At 39.4% G+C, this 15,892-nt stretch overlaps 4 protein-coding genes and 1 pseudogene across 4 annotated transcripts; 2 read left to right on the forward strand and 3 right to left on the reverse strand.

Moving 5' to 3' along the window:
- Positions 1-2,103: 2,103 nt before the first annotated feature.
- LOC117931751 (basic endochitinase-like) lies at positions 2,104-3,247 on the reverse strand. Its single transcript, XM_034852803.1, has one exon. It carries the CDS (start codon positions 3,210-3,212, stop codon positions 2,262-2,264), a length of 951 nt encoding a protein of 316 aa, XP_034708694.1. The 5' UTR covers positions 3,213-3,247; the 3' UTR covers positions 2,104-2,261.
- A 7-nt stretch (positions 3,248-3,254) lies between these two features.
- On the reverse strand, positions 3,255-4,298 carry LOC117931752 (acidic endochitinase-like; the record flags this gene model as incomplete). The annotated part of the gene is made up of 2 exons (XM_034852804.1): positions 3,255-3,877; positions 3,955-4,298. Coding segments are annotated over 2 exons (891 nt in total), but the record flags the coding sequence as incomplete, so codon positions are not given.
- An 826-nt stretch (positions 4,299-5,124) lies between these two features.
- LOC117932313 lies at positions 5,125-6,270 on the reverse strand (annotated as a pseudogene).
- An 884-nt stretch (positions 6,271-7,154) lies between these two features.
- On the forward strand, positions 7,155-12,371 carry LOC117932312 (BAG family molecular chaperone regulator 6). The gene is made up of 3 exons (XM_034853503.1): positions 7,155-7,309; positions 8,009-10,051; positions 10,492-12,371. The coding sequence occupies exons 2-3, from the start codon at positions 8,084-8,086 to the stop codon at positions 12,181-12,183; spliced, it is 3,660 nt and encodes a 1,219-aa protein (XP_034709394.1). The 5' UTR covers positions 7,155-7,309; positions 8,009-8,083; the 3' UTR covers positions 12,184-12,371.
- Positions 12,372-12,754: 383 nt separating this feature from the next.
- On the forward strand, positions 12,755-14,170 carry LOC117932314. Its single transcript, XM_034853505.1, has one exon. The coding sequence runs from the start codon at positions 13,040-13,042 to the stop codon at positions 13,835-13,837; it is 798 nt and encodes a 265-aa protein (XP_034709396.1). The 5' UTR covers positions 12,755-13,039; the 3' UTR covers positions 13,838-14,170.
- The last annotated feature ends 1,722 nt before the right edge of the window (positions 14,171-15,892 follow it).

Raw genomic sequence — 15,892 nt, forward strand, 5'->3', positions numbered from 1 at the left:
AATAATTTCACGTCGTTCTTTTGGAACTAGCTCTTCTCCCCTTAACGGTGAGAAAATCGTCTCATTAAAATATTGTACCTTTTAAGTATATAGGCAGACTAGTCATTAAATAAAAACTTCTGGTTTTATAATGTACATCCATACGACATTTTACCCTGGGGGACGAAGTTGGTCTTACAAGATTCTTCTGGATCTATCATCGTATAAAGTGTCATTCACATGGAATCAAATACCACTAATGACATAGTATAAGCTCTTTTGGAACCTTTCATTAGGTTTTTATCACATGATATAGTATTAACATTGTTTGTCATCAATGTTGTGCAATTAATGAGACAAGAGTTTCATCAAAATAGCAAGTCATAAAACATTGTCATAAAGACTTTGTCTTTATAGAGTTGAATAAATATTATCATAGAGAAATAGTTAAAATCAATGGAAAAATATTAGTCATTGATGATGACTTAATAAGTTGTATAAAAGTAATGAGAGCATATATAACACAATAAAATATTCAAATTTGTACATAGTTTCAGGCTATGGACTATTTATGTATAACTTCTAGTTACACAATATAATTAAAAGAAATTAAAAGTTAATATCTTTTATAGCTTCAAGCTATGATTATTTTGTCAAAATAAGAAAATATTTAAATTTGTACATTGCTTAAGACTATGAACTGTTTTTTTTTTTTTTTTACATAAATTTGTGTATAGCTTCAGGTTATGAACTATTCATTGGGTAAATTTGTGCATAGCTTCAGACTATGAACATTTATTTATTTATTTATTTATTTATTTATTTATTTATTTATTTATTTTATAACTTTTGGCTATAATATTGTTTGGTGTAACTGCTAGTTATACCGTATAATTAAAAATAAATAATTAGGGATCATATACATAACTTCTGGTTATGTATTTGTAATTTTGTAATTTTTCATCATAACTTCTAGTTATAGGAATTGCACATATTTTTCATAACTTCTGGTTATGAATTTACCCCATAATTTATAATTTATTGCATAACTTCTTGTTCTAGGGATTGCACATATTTTTCATAACTTCTGGTTATGAATTTACCCCATAATTTATAATTTATCGCATAACTTCTTGTTCTAGGGATTGTACATATTTTTCATAACTGCTGGTTATGAATTTACCCTATAATTTATAATTTATCTCATAACTTCTGGTTATAGGGATTATACATATTTATGCATTCGAAAAAAATAAGTGAAAATAGAGAGTTAAAGGGTGATAAAGTAGAAAATCATGATTTAAGTTTATCACATGTTTTTTTGTGAAAAAGAAGAGAGAATACTCTTTCTATTTCTCTGAAGAAAAGAACATCATTTTTTTTTCTTAATAGAGAAAAATCTTTTTGTTTCTTTTGTCAGATAAATAAAGAACATTTACAAGAGAAAAATCTTTCTATATTCGTGTTGATAACATGTTGTAAAATTATAAAGTGAAAGGAGAAGAAAACAAGAAAGATAAATTAGAATGTAAGAAGAGAATAAAATAATTTTCATTAGAGGTATCTCCCTTTTATAAGGAGTCACAAAGAGATATACATTATGATCATGAATGATCATCCACAAATTCCCATAATATGATAAATTCTCATATTTTATAACATTTATTTTATTTTTATAATTAATTTAAATAAAAAATTAGAAAAGCAAAAATAAGTTAATAACTACTATTTTATATTAAATTGAATAAAGATTTAAAAATAGTATTTCTTTCAATATCGGATTTTATTCTGAAAAAATGATTCAATTAATTTTTTTAAACAAAATTTAAAAATAATAATTTACTTTTCAGAGCGTTTTTTCTTCCTACTATGAAACAAAAGGTGTAAATTTTAAAATAAAGAATATATAATTTTTCAAATTTAGAAAAAAAAAATAAAAGAAATAAGAGTGCATTTCATAGTAATTTTAGAAAATATTTTTAAATTTTTTATATTTAAAAATTTTTATCTTTTAAGATATTAGAAATACCAAAAATACTTTCTAAAATGACAGCAGGCACTCTAATATTCATCCGGTTATTCACCCTAAAAATAAGGAGATTTTATATTGGTAGAACTCAAGGCTTTTCAGCTAATGTTGTGAAGGTGGATTTGCTTCATCATTTCCATTTCAATTTCCTCTCCTTTTCTTCCATGGTACAGATATGGAGAATCCCATACAAGATTAGCAAACAGGAGCTGGCTTTTATTTAGATTAGTAAGGTCATTAGGCCATGAAGAACTCAGACACTCCCTTTGATGGCAGAACTGTAGCCACTTTGAACATCGTTATACCTATCCCACAGCATCACTCCTCCATACCCTTGAAACCCTTTGATGAAAGGCAACACCTCGGATCTCAGCGTCTCCGGTGAGATATAGCCGCTGCCAGCGGCCTCGCGGGAAGCCGGCAGCCCCAGGAAGAACTTCCGTGCCTGGATGGACGATGTCCACTTCCTCCAGGCCATCCTGAAGCCTCCACGACTTCTAGAGCTAAACTCACAAGAAGGGTTGTTATAGAACTGAATCCAGACATAGTCGAACAGCCCTGTTCTAAGAGCATCATTCAGCCAATGGTCCGGGAATGGACACTGTGGAGCTGCGGTTAAGTACACCCTCTTTCCCCCTCGGTTGTTATACTGGGACAGCCTTCTTGCAAGCGCGGCGTAGTGCGAGTCCCCTTGCTCTATATCAAAGTCTATGCCATCAAGCACAGCGTCCCCTAGCGGCCTAGAACTCGACCACCCGCCGAGGAAGTTGTTCCATATGTAGTCAGCGACTGCCCTGGCGTCGTCGTCTGATGTTAGAGTGTAGCTGCCATCGCCCCCGCCTATCGATAGCATCACCTTGATGCCTTGACCCTGGCAGTTTTTGATGCCATTGCTGACCCTCCGGCACCCCTTGGCTGAGTTGGGGTCACAGTGACCGGCCAAGTTGATTTTAGGGGTTTGGCCATTGCCAAATGCTGATAAGAAAGCTATATTAACATAAGCATATTTTCTGGTATTGCAGGTCTTCGTCAACGTGCCCTCTTGCTCGTCTTGGCCCCAGTAGACGGCAATTTCTCCGCGAGCATCGGATTTGGGTACAAAAGAGAACAAGATGAGCAAGAGAATTGCAAAGTAAAGTTTGGTGTCCATGGTAGAGGCAAATGGGCTGCTAGGCGAGCAGAGGCTTTTAGAGCCTTTGAACATGATCCAGTTGAGTCCATATTAAAATATATTGTACTACTTGCATTAATCAAAACAGCAGAAAATTTATATTTCATTCAGCTTTATCTGGGAAGCTTCAGAAAATAGATGCTCATTTATTTTACCATATATGAAGTGAACACATAGAGTCAGACTTAATAGCTGCACTATAGCCATTGTCATAATTTTTAGACCAAAGCATGACACCTCCATACTTGGGGGAAGTCTTGATGTACGGCAGAACCTGGGAAACAAGCACGTCCGGTGGGATGTAGCCAGAAGCAGCGGCTTCTGGGGCTGCCGGCAACCCCAAAAATACTTGACCAGCTTGAATTGTGGTCCATTGGTTCCAGGCGCTAATAAGTTGGCTGCTATTGCCGGAGTATTGGCAAGGGGGATTGTTGTAGAATTGGACCCAAACATAGTCGAATAGACCTGTGGCAATCGCTGTGCCCATCCATGCATCCGGAAATGGGCACTGTGGAGCTGCCGACAGGTACACCGTCCTCTGCTGCCTGAACTCCGACAAGGCTTTGGCTAGGTCATCCCAGTGCTGGTCCGTGCCTCCCACTATGTCAAAATCAATCCCATCTAGAACAGCATCTCCTAATGGTCGTGAGCTTGATTGGCCACCAAGAAAATTGTTCCATAGGTAATTTGCAACTTGCCTGCATCACAACGATAAAATCACCGGTTATTTGAAAATCAATCCGAATATCAAATGATATTTATGAAAATAAATCACCTGGCATCCTTCGCAGAGGTCAAAGAATAGCTTCCTGAGCCACCTCCGATGGAAAGCAAGACCTTGATGCCTCGCCCCTGGCATGCTCTAATGTCATTGCTCAACCCCGTGCAACTATTAGAGCTCGGGTTGCAATGGCCAGCCAGATTCATTTGCGGAGTCTGGTTATCTCCAAAAACAACCAGGAAACCAATATTGACAATTCCGTAATTGCCTGACGAGCAGGTATCAGCCAAGCTGCCCTCATTTCCGTCCTGGCCCCAATAGACAGATATTGTGTCTGCATTAGTGTTCAAGATCGAGGCGATGAGGAAAAAGCAGAGGAGGGCTAATGAAAGGAGAGATTAGTGTGGCATTGAGCTTTGTTGCTTGGATGAAAAATTGTGAGCAAGGTATGGGAATTTGTTGGTACTATGGAAGTAACGACTATAAAGACTTGACAAGCTGATATGAAGGGGTGACTTTTGACCTTCATCTCTGGGCTTTATAGGACGGTGTAGAAGAGGACCAAGAAAACGGTGGGAGAAGAAGACTTTAGAGAAGAAAACAAAGGTTATGTTTGACATTGATGGCAAGAAGAAATTTTTGTTTTTGAGAAAAAAAAAAATATATGAAAACATTTTGCTTATTAATTGTTCTTCAAATATGTTTTTGAAAATTTTTCTGGAAACATGATGATTTTAATAATATATTTTAATTGTTTGGTTTTTTGTGCATTGTTTTGAAAAATAAATTGTATAAGTATGAAGAATAATTGAAAACAAGGATAAAATTTATTTAAAAAATATTTGAAAATATATATATAAAATATTAAAAAAGCATTTTTTTAAATTATTGAAAAAAAAAATTATATTTTAAGAACTGTGGTCCCAAAGGACCTACCCAAACAAGGCCGAGATACCATATGTCTCAAATATGATGTGATAGTTGGACCACTAAGGAGAAAGCCCTGTTTGGAAGATTTTTTTTTGCCCTCTAAAAGTAAAAGCACAATTTGAAGAGATGGAGAAGCAAGAGAATTGCAAAGTAAAGTTTGGCGTCCATGGGTGAGGCATATGGGCAGCCTGGTGTCCAGTTGAGTCGATATTGAAAAATATTGTACTATTTGTATTAATCATGAAAGCAGAAAATTCATATTTCATTCAGCTTTATCTGGGAAGCTTCAGAAAGTATCAAATGCTCATTTATTTTACCATATTAGAAGTAAACATATATAAGAAGACAAGACTTCAAACACTGGACTTAATGGCTGCACTATAGCCATTATCATAATATTTAGACCAAAGCATGACACCTCCATACTTGGGGGAAGTCTTGATGGACGGCAGGACCTGGGAAACAAGCACGTCTGGTGCGATGTAGCCAGACCCGGCTGCTTCTGGGGCTGCAGGCAACCCCAAAAATACTTGACCGGCTTGAATTGTGGTCCATTGGTTCCAGGCGCTGATAAGTTTGTCGGCGTTGCCGGAGAATTGGCAGTCATTGTTGTAGAATTGGACCCAAACATAGTCGAATAGGCCTGTGGCAATCGCTGTGCCCATCCATGCATCCGGAAATGGGCACTGTGGAGCTGCCGACAGGTACACCGTCCTCTGCTGCTTGTACTCCGACAAGGCTTTGGCTAGCTCATCCCAGTGCTGGTTCGTGCCTCCCTCTATGTCAAAATCAATCCCATCTAGAACAGCATCTCCTAATGGTCGAGAGCTTGATTGGCCACCAAGAAAATTGTTCCATAGGTATTCTGCAACTTGCCTGCATCACAACATTAAAATCAGCGTTGATCTCACAAGGATATGGCTAGGGCTATATTTATTTTTATATATTTGCCTTTTTTCCCGTAATTTTTACAATAAAACTAAACTTGAGAATATCATTTTTCTTAATTTTTTTTTTTTAGTATTTTTTCAAAAACCAAAATAATTTGTACACTTGAGAAAAATAATCACCTGGCATCTTCCGCAGAGGTCAGAAAAGGGCTTCCTCCGGCACCTCCGAGGGAAAGCAACACCTTGATGCCTTGATTCTGGCATGCTCTAATGTCGTTGCTCAACCACGTACAATCATCAGAGCAATGGCCAGCCAGATTCAGCTGCGGGGTTTGGTTATTGCCAAAAACAATCAAGAAACCAATATTGACAATTCCATAATTGCCCGATGAGCAGGTATCAGCCAAGCTGCCCTCATACCCATTCTGGCCCCAATAGACCGTTATTGTGCCTGCACGAGTGTTCGAGTGTTCGAGATCGAGGCCACGAGGATAAGACCGAGGAGGGCCAATGAAGGGAGAGATCGGTGTGCCATTGAGCTTTGTTGCTTGAATGAAAAATTGTGAGGAAGGTATGGGAATTTATAGGCACATTTCTTGGAAAATACTTAATCAAATTGTTTGTCCAATCTGCACGTCTGTGGAAGAAATTTACAGGAAACATGCGATAGACTTCTGGGTATGAGTTTAATGTCTACTTGCAAGCTAATATGAAAGGGTGACTTTTGGTTTTCATTTCTATACTTACACGGCGGAGTGGAAGAAGACCAAGAAAACAGAACGCGGTCTAGGACTTTAGAGAAAACATATTTTTTAAATTTATTAAAAAGTATAATATTTTTTAAAAACATATTTCAACATATTTAGTCAAGATTCATATTTTTCAAATATAAAAATTTAGTATCTTCTTGGAATTTATGACTTTATCAATATAACAAGCGGCTCGTAAATTTGATTGTAAAAAATAATCAAAATGGTAAAAGAAATAGTTAAAAATTTTAAATTTTATTAAAGAAAGTTTATAAAAAAATATTCAAAGGAATTTATTTTATTTATATAAATAAATAAATCACACTAAAAAAATATTCAATAATTTTAGTAATTTTTTTAACAACAAAATGTGAAGAATACAATAATTCATGGGTGCAGATTACTTCAAGTACAAAATCCTCCATGGTTAATAATAATTTTGCATGGATCGTTACATCATCAGCATAATCCAGAGTCTCGAAAGTTCCAGTTTACTGGTCAAGCTTCATCATGAATTCCAACTAGTTAGAAACTGCCACATCACCGACACGGACCAACGGCAACATCACACGTGGAAAATCCAGACGGTTCGCCACTGGTACACACTGGAAACGTCTGGAGAACCCGAGAGAAATGTCTTAAGATTTCGTATATAAAAACTCGAAATCTGATATTTGGATTATCGGAAAAAATCAAAGAGAGCTCTGAATTGTGATCGCGAAAGAGAAGAGAGGCAAAGATCAGAATCACTGTTTGGGTTGGTGGACGGATTTGAACCGAGAACTAAGTCATTGGGATTGCGGAAGCGTTTCGGGGGATTTTAGTATTTTACACAAGCTTGTAAGTGTTTTCTTTCGTTTGTTTTTCTTTTTCTGATTGCTTTTGCGGGAATTAGGTTTTATGTTTGGTTGCTGGGAATATGCGGGGGAAAAAGAAACAGAGCAGGTTATTTGAAAATTAGTTAGGGACCCGGGAAGCAAGCAGTATCCTTTTAGTTTAGTTATTATTGGTGTTAAAGGCAAATTCGAGATTGATTTTTCTTCCATTTCCTTGCATGGGTAGGCGTATGGTTTTCTGTTTGGTTACTTGGAAAAATGGGGGAAAATAAAACCAATCAATGATTTTTGAAAGTTTGTGGGGAACCCCGGAAACAAAGCCACCTGTTAGTTTACGTCAACTCATGGCACGCTTAGGCGTAAGATTTTTTGTTTGGCTGCTGGGAAATGCAGTAAACAAAAGTCCTTTAGCATTTCCTGGGATGGTCTCAACGAAGCCTCCAGCTGTTGACACTTGAAATTTTGTTGTTTTTCTGCTTTCTCCGTCTCCTCACAACCCATATGGGTTCTAACGTTTTAAAATTCATTTACTTCTTTTTTATGTGATTTAATCTCATTTGCTTGTTCTCAATTCTACTCTGCTATCAGTACCCCAAAGTGTTGATACTTTAGGTCTAGCTTTGATTTGTCTCTGAATTCGGATTCATCCAAGACAACAGTTCAAATTTCATCCGCCTCTGACTGGTCAAATTGTTCATTGCAGATAGTATTTGCGTTTGGGTTTTCGTCTGCATCACCAAGGGATCGAAACTCTTGGTTAGACTAGAGTTCTTGGAAGATGTTGCCTGTATACAGATACATGGACTCACATCCCCACCAGGGAAACCAAATGCCTTTCCCTCAAAACCATTGTCCAACCTGTCCAGCTGTACCTCCTCAAATGGGTTATGAATGGAGGCCTTATAGTGGAAATTTTGGGCACCCAATGCCGGTTGAGTGTCATGCCTGCTACAACCATAGTTGCTTCCCTGGTTACTATAGTTTCCCACCTTACCATCAGCTGGCACCACCAATGCCATTTCATTGGCATGGGTGCCGTCCCATGTACCCGGAGCCATACCCTGTTCATCATGCCCCTGCTCCTTATTATTCCATGGAGCAGCCTAGACCTGAATATGAGAAGAATGATTCAGGAAATCATCATTGTTGCGGGCTCCCTAATCATGGGTTTAATCGGAAGGGAGGTAACAATGTTAAGATTGAAGAACACGAGGTAGATGATGGAAAGAAGGAGAGGGAATCCTTGGTTCCAGCTGGGTTGAAAGATTGCCCATATCCAATTGTGTGGTTTCCACCTGTGTACATGAAGAATGGGGAGAATAGAGCACCAGTCGATCCAGATACGAAGGAGCAGAGTGAGAATCGCCAGGAAGCACATGATGCAACGTCACCAAAGAGTTTCAACAAATCTATTGAGTGGGAACCTGGCGTTTGGAACAGGTGGTTTCCACCTGATTCAAACGGCTTCAGATCTTTGAAGCAGGGTGGAGAAGGGAAGAGAAATCAGCAAAGTGAAGACAAGAATGCTCGTTTCCCATTTCCTATAATTTGGATGCCTCCTTTTGAAAAAACAGAGGAAGGTGAGGGGAAGGAGCACAAGCCGAACAACTCTGCTTCTAAGCCTGCGGAAGAGCCAAGTTTGAATTTCAAGATTATTCCAGTGAAGCTCCCAGAAGTTGGTGATGGTGGAAACAAACCTAGAGCAACTGAAGAAGATTCTGGAGGCCATGGTGGCTTGAAGATCATGGAGAAAAATGGTAATCAAAACAATATTCCTGGGAAGGAAAGAGAAGCACATGGGGAAGAGAATACCTCAGAAAACTTTGTGGGGAAGTGGGAAGGCAATGCCACTAAACATGGAGAAGATGGTGGAAAGAAGAAACCTTCAGACAGTGCTAAAAGTCAGTCTCCGTCCTCCCCAAGGATGGCCAAGTTACCTCCTGTTTGTCTGAGAGTAGATCCCTTGCCTAAGAAGAAGAATGGGAATGGCAGTTCGAGGTCCCCTAGTCCTCCTGGTCAGAGAGGGAAATCACAAGAGACATCAAATGACACTATAAAGGCTTCTTCTCCTTCAGAAGGATTGAAAGGCTCTCAGGAGACTACCATTAACAAGAGCCACAGACTGGAGCCAAACAAAAAGGAGATAAAAGTTGTTAAGGTAGTAGATCAGACAGCTGAACAAAATGTTGACAACATTTCTAACTGTGGGTCTCAGAATCAGATTCCGACTCATTCACAGTCTCCTGTGAACTTGCCAATTGATCCTCGCACAGAGGTGTCTGATGACTTAACTGCAGAAAAACCTGGGGTAGCTGGCGGTGAGTATCAAGCTAAAAAGGATGGGGAAAGAAATGCTGAAGGTAAGATATCTGAGGAGGCAATTGAAGAGCAGAAGGCAATGGATAAAATCCAATCAGATGATCGTAAATGCAAGATAGGAGAAGATAAAGCGGCGAGTGAGGTGGAAGAGAAAAAATCTGATGAAGCACCCAAAGCAGAGAAAAATAACTTGTCTGATTCAGAAGCTGCAGTGATCATCCAGTCTGCCTATCGTGGATTTGAAGTGAGGAAATGGGAGCCATTGAAGAAATTGAAGCAACTGGCTAAAGTTCGTGAAGAAGCAGATGAGATCAGGAATCGCATTCAGGCCCTGGAGTCTCTCTCTGATCTTCAGAGAGACAATAGACAAAGAGTGATAATTGGAGAAACCATAATGAGCCTCCTGCTAAAATTGGATGCCATTCAGGTATGTGTATTGCTTACACTTTTAGCTTCTTTCCTTTGTCATGTATTTTATGCCTGTTCCCATCGGTTGAAAATGGATAGAAGGCCTAATTAGGCTTCTTAGACATGAACTTAGATTTCAACTACATCAACCAATATGTTCTACAGATCCCATATGCACGAATAAAACTTATAAAGGTCCACGTCTTAATATCAAAAACAGGGGATCTTGAAATCAGTCCCCCAAGCAGCCCATGCACACAGACACACGTGCTCATATGTAAAGAAACCTGAAGTAATTGGTCTTGAAGTATATCTGGGGTTTTAAAATGCATTAGTCCTTTTGTTAATGCAGCTTGGGAGTTCTGCCCTTCTCAGTATTTGTGCTTACTAAGATTCTAAGTTCCCTATATTTTCAGCTTTTTCTTATACAGTTTCTTAATTGGTTGTTGTGTTTAGCAGGGCTTGCACCCAAATCTCAGGAATTTCAGAAAATCTTTGGCAAGGGAGCTTGTAAGCCTGCAAGAGAAGCTTGATTCTCTAATGAACCAGAAGCCTGAAGTGTCTGTTGTTGAGGAGTCAACTGCCAAGTCTGTGGAGAACTTGACAAATGATGTATGCATGGCAGGTGGGAAAGATGAGGAGAAAGACAAGGAGGCAACAGAAAGTCTTCAGGATAACTCTTCAGAAGACAACTCTGATAAAACTTCCAATTTTACAGAGCCATCTCAGAGTCCACCGGAGGCAGATGCATCAGTTGAATCCCAAGGTGAGGACACTACAGAACCCACGTCTTTTGAGGAGGAACTCCAAGTTAAATCAGAAAATGACACCATTGGAGTACAAGAGAAAAGTGTAGAGCCTCATGCAGCAGACATGGGGCCTGTGTTGGAAGAATCAAAAGATGAGCAAGGCAATGGAGACCTGGATGTTAGCCAGGTGGCCACGAGTGAGCCTAATTCTGGTTCTGGCCTAGAGGGAACTGTTGAGCTTCCATTGGTCACTGAGAAGAGTAACCATGAAACGGGATTTGTTGAATGCCCTTTGGGAGACGCAATTTATGACTCAAATGCAGCAAACAAAATTGAGGTGGCTAAAGTTGACGACACAACACCACCCATCAATGAAGGTCATCTGGAAATGAATGAGGGTGCAGAACTGCCACAAGGGGTAATTGAAGAGGAGGCTGCCACGAATGCTGTTCCTGAGTCGGAGAAGGATGGAAATATTGAAGCAGAAGAGGATACGGTCCAAGAGGGTGACCAAGTTGGCTGTGTCAAGACAACTGATGTCACCATGGCAGACCATGAAACTCCAGACATGAATGAACCAGAACAACATCCGATTAATGAAAATCCAGAAACTCATGAGCTTGAAGCAGTACTTCAACATGGAACAGAAGGGGAGCCAGCCATACGTGCTGTTTCTGAGTCCGAGAATGATGAAAAGATGGAAGCAGAGGAAGCTAAAATTTCAGAGGGTAGTCAAGCTGAATGTGATGAGACAATCGACATCACCTCACGAGATGATGAAGCTCCAGATATGAACCAATTAGAAGAGCACTCAATGGAAGCAGAAACCAAAGATTTAGCCACGGCTGAATTGCAGAAAGAGGAAGTTTCAGAGACCAAGGAGCCCCAACCAATGGTCTCCTTTGTGGAGAAAGAACCTTGCCACGAAGAAGACAAGGAAGACCAGGGAGCCATTAACGTTGATGACACGAACTCTCCTGGTGCTGACTCTGCAGTGGTTGATTCCCATAAGAAGGAAGTGCCCATTGAAGAAACCAAAGAAGAGTCCCTGGAGGGGAAGTTTGAACCCCAGGAGGTGGAATCTGTCATTAGCGACAGTCCTAAAGGATCTGAAACTGCCAGAGAAGAGGCTCCTGGAACACAGAGTGATGAAGAGGCCACTGGCAATCAGGTTGTGATCCAAGACACAGGGAAGACTCCCGATGAAAAGCTAATAGAAGAAAACAAGAAACTGAGGGAGATGATGGAGCAGCTGATCAATGCGGGGAAGGAGCAATTAACAGTTATATCAAACTTAACCGGGAGAGTGAATGATTTGGAAAGAAAGTTGTCGAGGAAGAAGAAACTGAGAACCAGAAGGCATAGAGCAGCAGCACCTAGTCCAATCTCAGTCGAACCATGAAAATACTCTACAATTTTAAGTGTGTGACTGTAGCAATGCAACTCTTTTTGGGCTAAAATTGCATCTCTATTTCCTTTTTCTCCTATAAGAGGGTTGTAGATTGCTTAATGTATGGGGTTGACCGTAGAGTTCTACTGTGTTTGAAACTCTCTTTGGTGATAATAAATTGTTATTAAAGTTAAACTTGATTTTAGTGGTTTCAAAATCATTGATTCAGATTTTAGAAAATCGATCAAAATATGAAATGATCGACTTAGTTTTTAAATTTATCATTAGAAAAGGTTGTGTGATAAACTAACAGTTAATAACGGTGGATGGAAGATAATGATTTATTTTTATTATTTTTTCAATTGTTTATCTCTCTAATTGTTCTCCAACTGTCCCTTTAATCCTTTAGTTTTTTTTTTTTTGGTTTTGTGGTGTGGTTTCTTGAAATGGGCTACATGGGCTTTGTCAGTTGGAGTCTATGTTTTCCTTGTTTGGCCCGCCGCCCACTAACAGCCAATTCCGGCCCATGTGCGCCCGTCCAAGCTCCAATAGAAAATAAATGTGGAAAAGGTTATTTCTGTAATTTCACCAATCTTAGTTTTCACACCTTCTCAAGAAGGTTCTTCTTTTAGGCTCTGAATCATCTCAAAACTCTCTCCGCCGTGCCCGGAGGCCGGTCGCCGGAATCGTTATATTGTGATCCCACAATTCTAGATGGATGCGGATTCTTATCTTTGAATCTAATTCGAATCAGAGCCGTGGTCCACTTATCTCACTGGAGTTGTTCTTGGATTCAGAGGTGTTCATGTCATAGACCGGAGAAGGAAGGGAGACAGAAAGAAAGCGAGAGAGAAAGAAAGAGAAGCGCATGGAAACTCAACTTTTGGAGATCATCTTGATCTCTGCGCAGGGCCTCAAGCCTCCCTCCGGCAACTTACGGCGCATGCAAACCTATGCGATCGCCTGGGTAGACTCAGCCAACAAGCTCCGCACACAAGTCGATCGAGTGGGCGCGGAAAACCCGACCTGGAACGATAAGTTCATCTTTCGAGTCAGTTCTGATTTCCTCGCCTGTGACACCTCCGCCGTAGCCGTCGAGATCTACGCCGTTGGGGTCATCCGCGACCATCTGATCGGCACCGTCCGTATCCTAATCAGCAACTGCCTTCCCGCCGCCGACCTTCAATCCAGAAACTTCGCCGCAAGATCTCCCTCCCTCACCGCCGTCCAGATCCGGCGCCCCTCCGGGAGATTTCATGGCGTTCTCAACGTAGCTGCGGCAGTGGTCAACGCCTCAGACTTCGCTTCCTTGACCGGAATGTTGGCGATCGACCACCGCGATCTAATGGGACAGAGTCTCCGGCGCCGGCGCGGCCACCGGCGACGAACAGCGAAGAGCGAGCAACTCTCGGGCGGGGAATCTTGTGACCACTCGTGTGCAGACTCCGCCGACTACTCGGACGGCGCAGATTCGACGACTTCCTCTTCGTCAACAGCATCAACGGTTCTCAAGGATTGTAATATATTGAGAGAGATGGCGGGAACAAAGGCATTCAAATCGGACGACGGAGGAGTGCTGTGCGGGTTGGGGTTTCAAAGGAAGATTCATCTGAGTCCGTCAGATCAGAATTTCCAGGTCTTCCCATCCAATTGCAAGAAGATGTGATGAACGGTCAAGATCGCTTCAACTCCTTTTTTCAGCTAACGGACAGTTTACAGTTAGGTTGGGCATTGGCAATCATGTAAATTCCACCGTATACAAAGAGCCACTGACAAGTAGGTGAGGAATGTAAGTGACCCAACCACTGATATCTTGCCACGCCACGTTGCAGGTGAAATCAACATTTTTTTAGTTTTTTTTTTTTTTTTTTTACTTTAAAACAGACGAATCACAGTTAATCCTATTACTCGTTTACTGTTCAATTGTAATTTTTACCCCACTGCTTTTTCTTGCACGGTAAACGCACAGATTTCGAACCCGATTGATTGATATCACCAACCCCGATTCCATCGGAATGTGCATTCCTGACCTTAATTTTTATAACTATTAAATAAATTTTTTTTAACCCCAACTTTAATTTGAAAGCAAAATTAATTTTTTTTTATCTTTATCATATTATGCTATAATATGGGAAAATAAATTAAAACCAATTTTGAAATCTATTGTATCTCCGGATTTTGCGCCGGTACGCCTCTGGCGCACGTTAGGTACCAGCCACTGTCACCGAGACTCGACATTCCACGCACCCACTCACCATTACCACCACCGCCGGTCGAGCCACCAAACTCGTGTTCTCTCAGACACGTGTCTAATTTTCATTTGCCTTGACTTTTTCCTGTTGTCACTTCAGAATCTGAAAATAAGTGATAACGCTGAAAAAAAATTTAGAAAGAAAAGAAAAACGTAAATAGAGTTGGTGAGAGTGATAGCCGGCTGTGAGGTATGTGAGATGACAGCGCATTTTCCCACGCACGATTGATGTGATATTAAATGTGTGGGTTGTGGGTCCAATCTGATATGACTGCTCACCTTCGGTTGCTTAAGCCACGCTGCCATTATCCTTTCTTTTTTTCTTCGGTCCAATAAGAGCACTTCAATGGTGCTTAATTTTATTTTCATTTTATTTCTTAATTCTGATTTTGGTTCATTCCATTCTCTTTTCTTCAACCTTTTGAATCATCTCGTTCTTTCCTTCCACGTAGTCAGGAAATGAGCCCTAACGTGCTGGGACAGGTAGAAAATGAAATCAATGGTTTGGTGCATTTAAGAAAGACCCCACAAAAGATTGATGCATTTCACTTGAATGCAACATTATTAAAAAATTTTAGGCAAAATGTCTGAGAAATTCTTTTTGGACCCAATCCAGCACAATCCATGTAGTCACTAAATGAGCCCTAAAAGTGTTTGGATAGGTGGAAAATGAAACCAATGGTTTGGTGCATTTAAAAAAGGCCCCACAAAAGCTTAAGCATCAATTGCAAATGGCCTTAAAAGCATAGGACACATTTTCAATGTTGCAGCACCAACTTGACTTTCCATCCACAATCTGCACAAGCCTCTAAGCATTTATGTCTATTTTGTTTTGGTTTTTTTTTTTTTTCTCCCTACCGACTTCATTCAGTGCCTTCACTCCTATTCACATCACCATGAATTTGCAATAATTTTCTGCTAACTATGCAACCATGTGTTGTCTCTTTGTCTCTTTTTCCTCCCTCTACCTCCACTACTTCAATTTTCCTCCCACTTTCCATGATCATGTTTTCAATGTAAAAATGATTAAGATATTGAATGATTAACTAATTTACTAACTAAATCCATCGAAATGATCATATGTTTTGTAATTTTATTTAAATATTCATATATTCAATATAATTGCCAAACATAAATAATATAATATCACATTTTTTGAATATAAAATTTATTAAAATTAATAATATCGTAAAGGAAGACATCGGAAGTAAACATTTGAACCTTAAAGTCATAGCATTATTATTCTAATATTGAAAGAAACACTTTTATTAATGTCAAGTCCTGAATTATGTTATATTTTGTCAAATTTTAATTTTCAAAATAAAAAAGTATTTTAAATACTAGTTCTAAATCTTCAACCCTAAAATAAATAAACTAATTCTAAACTTTAAACCCTAATATTTTAAAGCAAACATAACCATACTTTTTTTTTTTTGGGAAAAGTCAAGCTTTGAAACATCATTTTCAATA

This window comes from Vitis riparia, chromosome 15 (genome assembly GCF_004353265.1).
Source record: "Vitis riparia cultivar Riparia Gloire de Montpellier isolate 1030 chromosome 15, EGFV_Vit.rip_1.0, whole genome shotgun sequence".
NCBI lineage: Eukaryota > Viridiplantae > Streptophyta > Magnoliopsida > Vitales > Vitaceae > Vitis > Vitis riparia.

Excerpts from the sequence above, each read along its gene's own strand:
- LOC117932314 (XM_034853505.1), top strand. The coding sequence starts at position 13,040 with ATGGAAACTCAACTTTTGGAGATCATCTTGATCTCTGCGCAGGGCCTC.
- LOC117931751 (XM_034852803.1), bottom strand. The coding sequence starts at position 3,212 with ATGTTCAAAGGCTCTAAAAGCCTCTGCTCGCCTAGCAGCCCATTTGCC.
- LOC117932312 (XM_034853503.1), top strand. The coding sequence starts at position 8,084 with ATGTTGCCTGTATACAGATACATGGACTCACATCCCCACCAGGGAAAC. Across the intron at positions 10,052-10,491 it reads TAAAATTGGATGCCATTCAG|GGCTTGCACCCAAATCTCAG; the intron begins GTATGTGTATTG and ends TGTGTTTAGCAG.